General features: G+C 43.8%; 2 protein-coding genes across 2 annotated transcripts in view; both read right to left on the reverse strand.

Annotated features, from left to right (window-relative positions):
- LOC119440572 (collagen alpha-1(VII) chain) overlaps nt 1-13,457 on the reverse strand; it is a 267,441-nt gene that overhangs the window by 22,971 nt on the left and 231,013 nt on the right. The window lies entirely within an intron of this gene.
- Nucleotides 721-13,375, reverse strand: LOC119442143 (uncharacterized). The gene is made up of 7 exons (XM_037706893.2): nt 13,181-13,375; nt 12,901-13,055; nt 12,727-12,836; nt 9,148-9,205; nt 5,477-5,607; nt 3,926-4,079; nt 721-1,290 (listed from the first exon to the last, which is right to left on the reverse strand). Exons 1-7 carry the CDS (start codon nt 13,237-13,239, stop codon nt 1,166-1,168), a joined length of 792 nt encoding a protein of 263 aa, XP_037562821.1. The 5' UTR covers nt 13,240-13,375; the 3' UTR covers nt 721-1,165.

Here is a 13,457-nt window from a genome sequence, read left to right on the forward strand (position 1 = left end):
CTGTGTTGCTATCGCATTCATTGGCTTCTTCGCCCTTAGGGCGAACTGTGACATTTTTTTTCACTGCAAGTTTTTTCACTTGGGAAGATGTTTTTGGAGGTTATGCACTGATACACTGGTGCTGACAAAATTGAAAACTCAATGATCAATGACAAACTGGAAGAAAATAGTAATGCATTTTTATTAGCGCTGCACATAAAACGGGTACATGTTTAAAAGAAAACTACATACAAGTGAAATCCAAACAGCAGAATAGCAGTGCCATCCCCACCACTAATACATAAACCCCGCAAAGACAAAGTTAGGCATGCATCTAGCAATAAATACAAATGTAAGCAAAGATAGGGTTACAGCTATAATTAAAAAAGTTTAGCACAGTGACTTCCACCAAAATCTGTAAGGTGTTAATAAATGAAAACAATGTCACCGGTGTGACAGAACTATATTGTAACCTGCCTCTGAAGCCTTCTAAATAAACTAAACAGCAGCAAAGTACAAGGATTTATAATAATAAAACACACTGCATAGTTATATCACAGTTTTTTATGTTAGTTCAGACATGCTAGATATAAAGGAAAAACAAAAGAAAAAATGTGGGTCAGCTTTTGCACACAGAAAAGGAGGTATGGTGACTAGCATATACAAGCACAAATTCTCTTCATTACAAAAGCTTGCAACCATCTAACCTTTGACGCATGGTAACAAGTGACAGTGAAGCCTCTCAACTGCAACATGAGTAAAATCTTTCCAACTTACAAAAGTAATAATTTCAAGGCCTGAAAGTATGTGAATTGAGTTCACATTTACATTTTTCGCCAAGATCCACAGTGAAAATGAACAATATCTTCGAGTTGCACCTGGGGATGTTATCTGGTAGGCCGGGGCTAATTTTCAGTGTTTGGTGTAGCTCCAATTTGTGTTTACAAAAGCCTTACAAGTATGGTTTAAATATTCAGCCAAAGCACATCATAGTAGTGCTTTTTTTACATTAATCTCTCATCAAATGCAGACACAATTTTACATTTGTTTATAAGCACTTTCACATGGTCTGGATTTCTATTTTTAAATTAAATCTAATATCCACCATGCATCGTAAATAAGTATTGTCTATTGTACATGTAGTGCTTCTGTGCAGACATGCAATTCTAAGGTCGAAAACCACTGTTTATTGCGACCTGCTTTGTGGAAGGAAGCCAAATAGCCTGCGGAAGATGGCTCCATCGGTCATACTGTGGTCAGACGGAATCGCAGACGAACCCTGCCACATCTGCTCGAATGCTGCCTTTTCGCCTGTAAGCAGGTAAAAAAAAAAAAAGAACACGAAGCACATATTCCACTGATCAACAGAGTTCTCCAGCACCTCTTTTGTCAATGCAATGAGACTGAGTTTCTCAAGACACATGGCAGAATAAGTGTAATCTTCCAGCAAAAAACTTTATATCACATAATGCTGTAGCCTGCTTCAATTTCATTTTCATATTTTAATCTCCCTCAACCACTGGCCGTTTCAACATGAACACATTGTTTTATGCTGCACCCTTTAACAAAGACAGTGTTTGTGGTTGCTCTAAGCCATACAGGCTGCTATTGGCAAAAAGCCAGTTAGTATGGCTTTGATGGTGTTTGAACATTTTCAAACACAATGTAGCCGTACTGCAGAGAAGTATCATCAGCATAAATCCCCGAATATTATATTTCATCCAGGTTTACAGAGAAGTTGAGCAAATGTCTCCTCTGTATGGACAAACTGGCCTCGGCATTAAGGTCTTCATCGACTCCTCCACATGGAGCACAGTGCTGCTCCTTGACCTAAGAAGATACCTAAGCTGCAATAATGCTACTCTGTGATTCCTGCAGCAAGGAGTCATTTGAGAAAACATGCCTACACTCCAATGCATTCAAGTACAGACACTCGGGTGGGACTGCCCAAAGTAATTTCGGAGCAATTTTTGGAGCAAGCAAAATTGCATTTAGGAGCAGTTTGGTGGCGCAGAGAAAATTGCATTTTGGAGCAGCTTAGAGGAGAGTAAATTTCATTTTGGAGCAGTTTGGAGCAGGCCAATCTGAATTTTGGTGGAATAATGGAATATGGTAGCACAATTCAAAACTATGATGAACAGAGAATAGACCAACACAAAGTGCAAAGTAGAAGCACGCTTTGTAGCAATAGCGTACTAGAACATGGAAGAGTGGGTCGAGCAGCAGCACGCAGCATGTTTCGTGTAAGCCTAAAACATCGTTGGCACTACGATCGAACTATATATTCCCGTGCCGACGCTCATGATGATAGTTGAAAATGCTCTAAAATTATGCTGGACAATCGACGCGTTAACATAATTTCTGGGTCACCATATGTATCCGCAGACCCCGAGAGCCGCACTCAACCCTGGGCAGGTATAACGTAAAACAATTCTAATCTGTCTTTGTTGAGCAATTATATATGGACACTCCAGGCGCATTTCTGCTGTCGTCGTCATCGCCGTTATGTTCCATGTAAAGTTCAGGGGCGATAACATCACCGCGTGTCGTATGCTGTATGTGCGAGTGAAAGGGTGAGCCGACGATGGCGGCTCAATCTCGCGCACGCGCGCAAGGAAGAAAAGTGGGGAAGAAGCACGCTGTCTTTGGCCGCGCACAAGGCACCATGAGGGAAGGGGAGGGGGGCGGTCTCCGGTGGCGGCTGCGTATGGCACGGCAGCACGGGCCCTATCTTGAAAGCGCGTGCTTGAAAGCGATCTGCGATGGGGACACAGTGCGAGTGCTCAAAGCTTCGTGCACGCTGTGTTTTCGCCACTTGGTTCGCGTTGAAGCGAGAGGCAGCACGAAGGTCAATTCGCTTGCTGCTGATGCCGCGCTTCCTCACTTCAGCGTTTTGATAGCGAGTTTCCGTGGTCATCGAGTGTTAAAGTTAGAATTTAGTTAAAAGCGAATGTTTACAAGTTTCTACGGCTAATAAACCTGCTAACCTTATTTTGTACAACTGTCTACTAATTTGCTATCACAATCGATGCTTCACCTTTCGGGTGAAACTGCGACTTTTTATTCGAATTCTGCCATTAGCCCTTCGCGATATGTCAAAATGACTGAGGAGGCCTCGCCCATATGGGCATAAAAACAGATTGGAATATTTTTATGGCATACTGGCCGTGCCGCGCCACTCGGCCCACTCAACCGTATTCTAGTACACTCTAAAAACAGCGGCCCTGGCCATTTCGACAGCATGCCATAGAGTTAATATTAGTATATTAACTCTATGCAGCATGCAGTGAGAAGAGCCGGGAGTGGCCGTGCGCGCGCGCCGGCCACTTGTTGGAAGCGCCGGAATGACGAGTGTTACAAGCGCGAAAATCACGAGAAACTGCGCGGGAGGCGCTGTCGTGCGGTCTGCAGAATGTGAACGGCCGCACTCTTTTTCGGAGAATGAATCCGCTCGCTGTGCGCGGCCACTGCCGGAGCACAAATGCCGAAGCCGTTCTGGTGCAGCGTGGCGCAATTTCGGTCAATTTTCTGTGTTTGGCGCAGGAGTCCCACCCCTGGAAACTGAGAGTACTTCGTAGCAAAATTTTCTACCAGGAACCACCGTGACATTTTATTCAAGTGCAGTAACCACTCTGATTGAGTAGTGGGCTGGCATCCACTTTATCGAGTTGAGATGGAGTGTCGAGTGAAGGGGCGTCCCAGAGTACCGATAATCTATTTTTCTTTTTTTTTTCTTTTGTAAAAGAAAAAAAAACAAAAAGGAAAATAGATGTAGCATGATGTGTGTAAAAGGTGTAGCATTACCAAATCAGCAACGTTAGTCAGTAGGTTACATCTACTGACTCTCTCTAAAGCATATCTGCTGCTTACAAAAAATTCGTGTATAAATTCTTTGCCAGGTTTTCACACTAGAGCAGCAAACACACAAAAGCAAAATTCAACTTGCCTTCATCCATGTTTATGTACTGTTCCTGTATTTCTGTGACTCCGTCTGGTCTCTTGATGGTACGAACAATCATAGACCGCTCACCCAGGCTCCGGCGCTCTGTAACTTCCTCATTGCCTTGGGCATCCCTGACAACTGTGCGTTCTTGAATTTTCTACAAGAAACACATCAAGGCAACGAGGAGAAATAAATTTTAATTTGCAGTGGTTTACGAGTCCTTCAATCAAACAAACAAAAACATCTGCGTGTTAACGGTTAACTAGCAAGGTTAGACTTTATTTCAGCTTGCTGCCAAAGACAATGCAAGTTAGAAGAAAAAAATTAAGGCCTTGTCAAGATTAAAAAAAATATATATATGTCATGTGATATTGCCAATAGTAGTTCTAGGATATTATAAACAATCTTATGTTGAAGCACACTATATTTAGTTAACTGTTCACAGAGCATTAAGCATGAAAAGGATCTTCTGCAGACTTCCTGGTTGGTGCTAAGAAGCTCATTGTGCTTGAGTTACTTGTCTTGCTGGGCACAAGTTCACCCAATAAAGAGTTAAATTTGCAACTCACAGTTTTGACACTGTGTCGTTCTTTGCCGTCATTGCCACATGACAATATACAAGTCTGACTTTTTCTTTTCTTTTTTTTACCCAACCAGGTGATGTTGCCTTAGAAATGAGAAAATATTTGATATTAGATTCAATATTCGGTGTTTTTTTTTCTCGAATATTCATGTTTGAGTCAGGAATTCGAAGCGTCACCCTGAACCATCCAGCCAGCCGCAGGCTACAAAACCTGCCCCTGGAACACGGACTTCTACCTGACCCGACCAGGAAAATCGTGGCCAAGTCAGCAACCACGTCATGGCAACCAGTGTACTTTCCATGCAGGACGCTTTCAACTATGCTTTAAATTCTGCATACAGAGTAAACATAAGTGATTTTATCAATTCGCCAAGCTTTGCGTGTGCGTACGAAAAGTGCAAGAGGCAGCACAATGACAACTGGGAGCGTGTTGTATTTGTACTTTCCGTGTCTGCCGATCCACAATGAAATCAGTACAAGCTTGTCGTCCATCGCCTCCAAGATACCCAAATCTGAGAGGCCACATGCCATCGCGCCTGTTTCTCAACTTTGCCAATAGGTGGCGCAGCCATCCCGGAAGTTTCTCTCATTAGGCCTCGATGCGTTCAAAACGACAAGCGATCTCAAAAAGTCTGCAAGGTTATTCATAATACTATGTCGTCTAGTGGCCTGAGACTAAGCGAAAGCCGTTTACGCCGTCATTTGCTACGAATTAAGTGAATTCTACAAAAGCAACGCCAAATTCAGTTCGAAGTGAATGGCCGAAACCGTCGCTATGTTTTTACGTTAACTACGTAAACCACGTAATGATGGTAACGCTAAATCTGAGAAATAGTGTGCATACGCTAAATGCTATGGGTGACTTAGTGTTCTGTGCATGCTCATTTTGATCCCACTATTTGGCTAAGCCCGCTATTATGCTAAATATGCTAAACTAAAGCTGTCTAATGTTACCAGCCTAGTTCACATACCCCGTTGTGTGAAGAGAATGTGCGCAGTGAACTGCTGCTGCCTCCCCAGTCAGGAACCTGCTGAGGTGCCTCAAAAGGGACTGGGGCCAACAGGCTGTCCAGGCCACTCCTGGCCACATGCTCATCCAGATCTGCATTCATGAACGGACACCGTCATAATAGTCATACCAATTTGCTGCGGTGTGACTACCTGTGACATTGCAGTGGTGTGGTAATACAACACTAGACAGAAATGTCAACTAATTTCAGACTGGTAGAGTAATCTTTTCAAAACACCATTTGAAGTTCCTTGGTAGAAAAGCGTCTCCGGTGAAAAAAAAAAAATCAAGGCCAAACTTCTGCTTTGGATTTAGCGCTACACTCATGACATTTGGGCGAGGTCACAAATTCCAGGTATTTTTGCATATTAGGGTCATTTTTGGGGCAGGGAATGTTACTGAGAGTTGCCTTTTTCACTGCTTACTTTAAGTGCAACATAATCATTCTCGCTCAATAAACAATTAACTAGCCTGGATTAGACACTGTCGGCACGAAATTGTCAAGGTGGTGTTGTTGCATGTAATTTTTTTTTTTTTTTTCATCACTGCTGGCTCATTAAGCCCCCACTCTGGACCTGTAAGTTGGATGGTATTCTTGCATTCGGTATGTATGATTAACAGATCTAGCCTAACTCATGCCTTCCCTTTGGTACACCTTTGTGCACTGTTCCTTAAACCAATCTAATGGCACCCCTGGGTTACTTCAGAGAGGTTAAAGGAATCCACTGGGATCAACTTAAAGATGTGGCACTCATGAGTGCTGTCTATCGAAATTGCGAAGAACAGGTGCAGCAAGGTACTCGCAGCAATCTGTTTATGTGAGACTGTGTTAGCCACATTACTCCGGAGTAGAATAACATGAAACAGGGTTGATGTTGGACAGTATTTGCGACTTCAACCATTGTCAAACAAACCTGATTTCAGCATCCTCGTTTCTGGTAGTAACATAACCTTTCTGTTTGATTATATGTGGCCAGTGATATCTAAAGCTCCACAAACATGACTTTGACACCTGCCAATGTGAAATGCTTTAGTTGTTATGAACCTGGCTTAAAATGTGTTGTTCTGGGCATGATTTTACATTACATAGTTCCGAATGTCTTGCGAGTGTGTCAATTGGTCCTTGATGTCACAATTTGAGAACTGCTGCCTCGAGGGACACCAAAAATATCAAGTCTGGCTACATATACAGATTGCACTGCTAATTCACTTTATTCATATTAAATGTAGAGTAACCTAAAATTCTGTTGAAGACTTATGGCAATTCCCAATGATGTAACAGATACTGCCAATAACAGGATGAAACCAGTTAAATGTTGATTACAAAGAAAAAGGCATTCTGCCACATTTGTCCACTTTAAGGAGTTCGACCTAGCATATCTTGTAGGCTTATCCTGAAAATAAAGAAAATGACTTGCAAGCAATAAAGACAAAAAAAAATTTCAGCGCCCCTTTCTTAAAGAAAGATGGTTGAACGCCAAGCTTTCGCCTATGCAAACTGTATCAAAGTCCGAGGCCAATGACCACGCAACGAACCCAAGAAATGCTGAGCGATCCAATGCGATGCATATGTCATTTGATCGCTTGTTTAGGATTGTATTATTGCGATAGCAATTATATGGACACTGCAAGCACATTTTTCCGTCACCCGTGAGGTTCCATATGAAGCCAACGGCGATAAAACCGTCGCCGCGTGCTGTGTGTGCGAATGAAAGCATGCGAGGGTGAGCCAACAACCGCAGCCTAATCTCGCGCACGCGAGAGCGGAAGGCGGCCAGAAGCGTGCGCGGTCTTCGTTCATGCGCAAGGCACACCGAGGAGGTGACGGAGGCGGTAGGGGGGTGCATTCTGCTCTTGCGGCTGCTTCTCACAAAGCAGCTGCGCGGGCACCTATCTTGAAAGCAATCTGCAGTGTGGCCGAAGTGTGCGCCCACGGGGGGCCTCATCTTCAAAGCAATTTGCGATGGGTACAAAGTGCCTGCGCTGAGTGCCGATAGCATCGTATGCGCTGTGCTTTCGATGTTTAGTTTGCGTTAAGGCGAGAGCCAGCGCGAAGATCAATTTGCTCGTTTTGACCGCGGTCATCGAGCGAGATGTGTTCATGTTTACCTGTGTGCGCGTGGCAATGTGCTTGTTTATTTAGTTAGTAAGCAAATATGTACAACTTTATATGGCTGATAAAAACTACTATCCTTACTTCGTATACCTTGTCTACTAATTTGCTATCGCAATCGATGCTCCGCCTTTTGGGCGAAAGTGCGACTTTTCTTTAACGTTGAAGTTGAATGAAGACGCATTTCGTTAAGTTGCATAGCCTTTATTTTAGATCATGTAGCCGTTGATTTAACGCACACACTCACACTTTTCACCGACTGCATGCCGTTGCCGATACGGGATCAGCCTTATGGCCGCGCTCGCGCCTACGCTCGCGTATGGCCATCTCTTCTTCTGCTATGCACTGCACCCGCGGCCTACCCATAGTGACGGCCGGGAATGCATTATGTGACGCGCATAATGCAATGCAGCTATATACGGTTCGTCTGGGTAGCTTGGCGTTGCAGATCCCATTGTTCTTATCGGTACAACTGGTAAACTGTAGTGTTCTACGATTCTGTGCACAGATAGTTCCATTGTGTAAATTGGCTTTCCTGCACTGCATTTTCGGCACTCACGGATGCATCAGTGAGACATAGAAAGCTTCACTTTAAAAAAGAAAAACTGGCAGCATGTGCATACAGCCAACAGTTTCTCCTTCCTGAACATATTTTATTTTGAGTTTTGTTCTTTTAGCTCGTTCCTATACCATTAGGAATGATATTACTGTGTCTTCCATTCTGCTTAGCACAAACAGCTGAAGTGTGAATCAGCACTTCCAGCAACAACAGCGAAACCTCATCATCACAACCATAGGTCGGCATATGTACCCACTCGTGAGTACACTGACTCGTACTCGCTCCACACTCATTTCACTAGCACTACAGCGTTAGTGAGTGAGTGCGTGCAAGGATGAATGGAAATGACAACGAACGTGAGTGCCCACAAGTGTGAGTGAGTACATAGCCTACAAAAAATATTGGTGAGTGAGTATATTGGCTTTTTCTGCCAGCCTATTATACAGCATCAGTAGCTTTCAGTTCAATCCTGTCCCCTTGGGTTAAGCAGCGCAATGTCGAAGCCACTACACCACCCCAGCGGGTAAATTTGCACCAGCCTGACCCCTGCACTATTCATACCAAAAGATATTCACAACATGGAAAGTATGCATACTGCACAAGACCACAGCTCAATGTTGCACAAACACTAATATATCTCTTAAAAATTATCCATTATTATGCATTAGTGATTACACAAGGGAGAATGCAGGGATGGTGGGGAAGACACAAGTTGTCAATCTGTGACTGCTTTCAAAAATGGCACTTACAATACAGACATCCCAGTAATATTTCAGTTCGCAAGCTCAACATTCTGAAATTTTCGGTCTAGTCTGAAGTTTTGGAATGATCTGTGGGCACTAAATTTCGTGACATTATGTGTTACTGCTTAAACTCAAATTGCTCACAGGATAGACCTTTTGTGATTTGTAGGCCATGCATGAAAATCACAAGAAGGTATTTACAGTACTCCATGTCTTACCTATGTCCTTATATGGAACCTCCTCTGGCTGGGCAGGTCCAGGGGGAAGGTTAGGAAACTGTAAAAAAAATTATTTTGTTACCATATGCCAGACCTCTTCACGTATCACGCTGATCTGAAATTCCTGCGCCAACCAAAAGAATGAGTTCTCACAAGGAAAATGTGACGCTGACCATACAAAATAAGAATAACATACAAATAATAATAATGTTAATTATGGGGTTTTACGTGCCAAAACCAGTTCTGATTATGAGGCACGCCGTAGTGGGGGACTCCGGAAATTTGGACCACCTGGGGTTCTTTAACGTGCACCTAAATCTAAGTACACGGGTGTTTTCGCATTTCGCCCCCATCGAAATGCGGCCGCCGTGGCCGGGATTCGATCCCGCGACCTCGTGCTCAGCAGCCCAACACCATAGCCACTGAACAACCACGGCGGGTATACAAATAATAATACAATAATACATAATAAATAATAACAATACAATACATAATAAATAATAATAATACATAATAAATAATAAGAAGAAATAATACAAATAAGATGAGGATTTGTTCTATGCAATTCCGCAAGGCGAACTTATGGGAGCAGTAAAAGAGCGCATTACTGAGTTTAATAATGAACATAGGTTTGTCTTGCAGTGTGGCATTTCCCTTGAGGCCTTCTTGGAATTACTGGGCATGTATTTGTCATCCACATATGTGTGCTGGCGAGGGCAGCAATACATCCAGAAGTCAGGGGTGTGCATAGGATCTAGGGTGGCCCCTACCGTCAGCAACATCTTCTTGGCTAAAGTGGATAGGGCTTTTAACAAAACAGTCGGTAGTATGGCTTCCCGTGTCTTTCGTTATGTCGATGATTACCTGATTTTTGTAGGCGGAAGTAGGCGGAAGTAAGCTTTTTGTACGCGGAAGTGAAGGAAGCTTGTTGTAGGTCGGGGCTGGGCCTCAACTTTACTATAGAACTTCCCCATGAGAGTGAATTGCAATTTCTAGACATACGTCTTCGTTTCGAGTTATTCCATACATGCTGGTTTTATCGACGAAGGTCCCATAAGTCCCACCTCAATTTTTTCCTCGAGGCATTCAAAGATTGTAAAGAGTGGAATTGCGTTGTCGTGCATTGATGCAGCACTACAGAAGTCATGCCCCCATGTAGGAACAGAAAGTGTTAGTTTCCAAGTGACTAGACTGATGAATGCTGGATACCCAAAATTTTTAATTGGAGCAACCTGTGATAAATTAGTAAGGAAAGTTAAAAGTGGTGGTGTGCACACACCCCGCACTAATAACAAGGAAAAAAGAGCGTTTGCTGTGATTCCGTACCAACCCAATGTTGCACACAATTTGAAGAATGTAGTGCAGCGGTATGGGTCAGCGTAGTATTCTCAGCCCCTCAGAAAATGTCGGGTTCGTGTGCTAGGGTAATGAATGTGATTGACAAGGCATCTAACCACAGCCCTTTTGTCTGCAAGATTGAGCATAAGCAAGGGTCAACCTTTGTCCCCTCTGCCTGCACAGTGGTGTATGAATTTCCTTTTTCTTGTGGGTGTGTATACATCGGTCAGACAGCTAGGTGTATTAATTTTCGGCTGAAAGAAAATAAAAAAAATTGCACTTCAGATGGTTATTCCCACGTGGCTAAGCATTGCAATGACTGTCAAAATCTAAATAAGGAAAGTTGCCTTCCACTTCTTAAACAAACTAGAATTTTGTACCGTCATAGGGACCGTAGTACTAGGGAACTGTTTGAGGCATTTGAGATAAAAACTACAAGTGGGTGTGTAAGCGAACCTTCAATGTCACTAGCTGATTGCGGGATAGGGTTTTTACATGCTACTGTGTGACGTCAACTTATACTCGGTTGGATGGCCAATCAGATGTATTCATTTTTTTGCCTCTGTATATATGTCCATTTTCACCCATTAAACATTCAGTTGCGAGTCTGCGCACATCTTGTCTGCCTCGTGTTTTGTCTGTGTGGGTTAGCGCAGTTAAGAATATATACCATACACCACAATAAACCTTTCAGTAGCGAGTTCAGTGCTGCTGGTGTGTCGTTGTATCTCTACATCCTGGCTTTTTATGTGCACTATATTATGAAGCATTACCAACTTGCCTAAGTCACAGTGTTTGTTAAACCACAGATAACTGTCCTCCCGAGATAATGCCGGGAATCCTGTTTTCTTGCACTGCAACTCAAGGTATCTCAAGCTCGCAATAAATTTCTGATTTCCGTGATCTAATTAAACTATATGCTGTGCCTTGGGACGTAGTTTCTGTATTAATTGGCACAAATGAGGTCCACAACGCCAATTGTGCCTCAATTATTCAAATTAAAACCTCAGAGAACAAGCAGTTGTGTTCTTCCTGTTAAATATTGCAAACTGGTGAAGCTCTAATTATTATGCAAATTATGACATTTGTTGGTACTGGTAATAAAATGGGAGTAAAAATTCAAGCAAGACTCAATGCTTTCCTGTGACTGTTCACTATGCAACTTCCATGCCCTTAGCCCACACACTGGTGGAACCCAAACTTTACATATGTTTCCTGATCACACACAAGAACTTACCCACTAGATCTGTGCTCTGAAAGTTTTTTAAGAAACAACATTCACCGGATGACGTTACCTTCGCGTTTAAAAAAAAAAAAAAAAAACATGCAAGTTCTCTATCTGAAATTACGAGACAACTAAAAAAATATTTCACTTCAAAAATAAGAAGATCCGAGGACACCTAACCACTTCTCATGAGTTGTGAATACGAAAGCATTAATGTCCAATAGAATGCCGCTGAGCGGTCCTTCGAGTTATGAACTCCTCCTAGGCAAGTGAGCGCATTGAGACCCTTGGCAGGTTTAGCCCAGTGGCTAAGACGCTCGGCTTCTGAGTGAGTGTGGGGTCATAGGTTCAAAACTCACTATCAGCAATGTTTTTGCTTTTCAATTTATTGTTTTTTTTTATACATTAATTTCTTTATAGCAATTACAGAGGCAAAGGTAGAACGCATGCGAGAGCTTGCGTAGACAAGGTACGCGCAGATAACAGAGGCTTCCGACAGCGAGGGTGACGTGGCGTCACGGCGATGCCCTCTCCCCTCACGCAACACCAACACCTTCTAGATAGCACAAGGCCGGTGCACTTAGATCCGCGACGTCATGCTACCTTGCCAGACTGCCGCAGACTCTAATGGGGACGCTTTCGTCACGCTGGGCTTTCAATGGAAATTTCGGTCCAAGTAAGTCCTAAAGCAGAGTACACAGGCCTGCTATTTAGGAGGCGCTGACCTGGCACGTCAGCAGGTGTTCCCTTTCGCCCGCTCTGCTCCGTCGAGGCGCGCACGTGACGTGGCGTCGCAGCCAATGGGAATTTAGGTGCCGTTTCGCTGCTACAGACGCCGGCTTTTTCGCCCAATGGGCCATTTGATGCTTTCGCATCAATATTCGAACCCCTCCAGAAACAGTGATACGTTTCGTGCAGTCGGCCGTCTACTATAAATTCACAGCGTATGACAAGGGCGCGGTTCATGGCAAGCGTCACTGAACGCAACAAATTTTGGACCCTTATTTGGTTCTTACCATATCTGGAGCTCCCAGGAACGGCTCACGGTAGTCCGGAACTTTGAGCATGTGATCACGCAGGTGGCCTGTCTCGCCAGGATCTTGTCCTACAGCGGGTACGTCGGTTCCTGCATTATATAGAGTACGTATACTTCACACGGCTGCTTCGGACAGCAATAAAAAATACCTGACCATGGGGGAAAGGAGGAAACTCAGTCAGTCCGAAGTTGCGGAAGACGCTGTCAAGGTGCCGGAACATATCCCACGGGTCGCCGAACATTGAGCCTTCGTATGGGTTGTCGTCCCGTCCGAAACCACCATTGTCCGCGTACGGCGGGTCTCCCGAACTACGTGGAAATAGCAACGCTTAGTTAATTTTTGACAATTTTGACTATAAGCTACTGAAACAATGACAGCTGCGAGCCAACATATGCCAGGCCAACGTTACTGAAACCAGACGCAGACAGCTCACCTCGGTTCCCTGCGCGGTGGAAAGCCCATGAAAGATCGAAAGAAATCGTGGAGGTTCATAGCGTCCAGGCGCCTCTCAGTATGCTGAAAGTGACGAAGTGCTCCCCTGACACATCAACGATCACCACCTGACGGCCTAGATTTTGAAGAACAGTAATTAATTAAAAGAGAACTGCGTGAACATCCGTCATCCGTGCAGAAATTTCTTGAATGATGCAATCGCGATGATGCTGCTGCTAGAGAGTCTTCGATCGGCTTGGCTCTCTCTGGCTTTGCGG

Source organism: Dermacentor silvarum, chromosome 2 (assembly GCF_013339745.2).
Source record: "Dermacentor silvarum isolate Dsil-2018 chromosome 2, BIME_Dsil_1.4, whole genome shotgun sequence".
Taxonomy (NCBI): Eukaryota; Metazoa; Arthropoda; class Arachnida; order Ixodida; family Ixodidae; genus Dermacentor; species Dermacentor silvarum.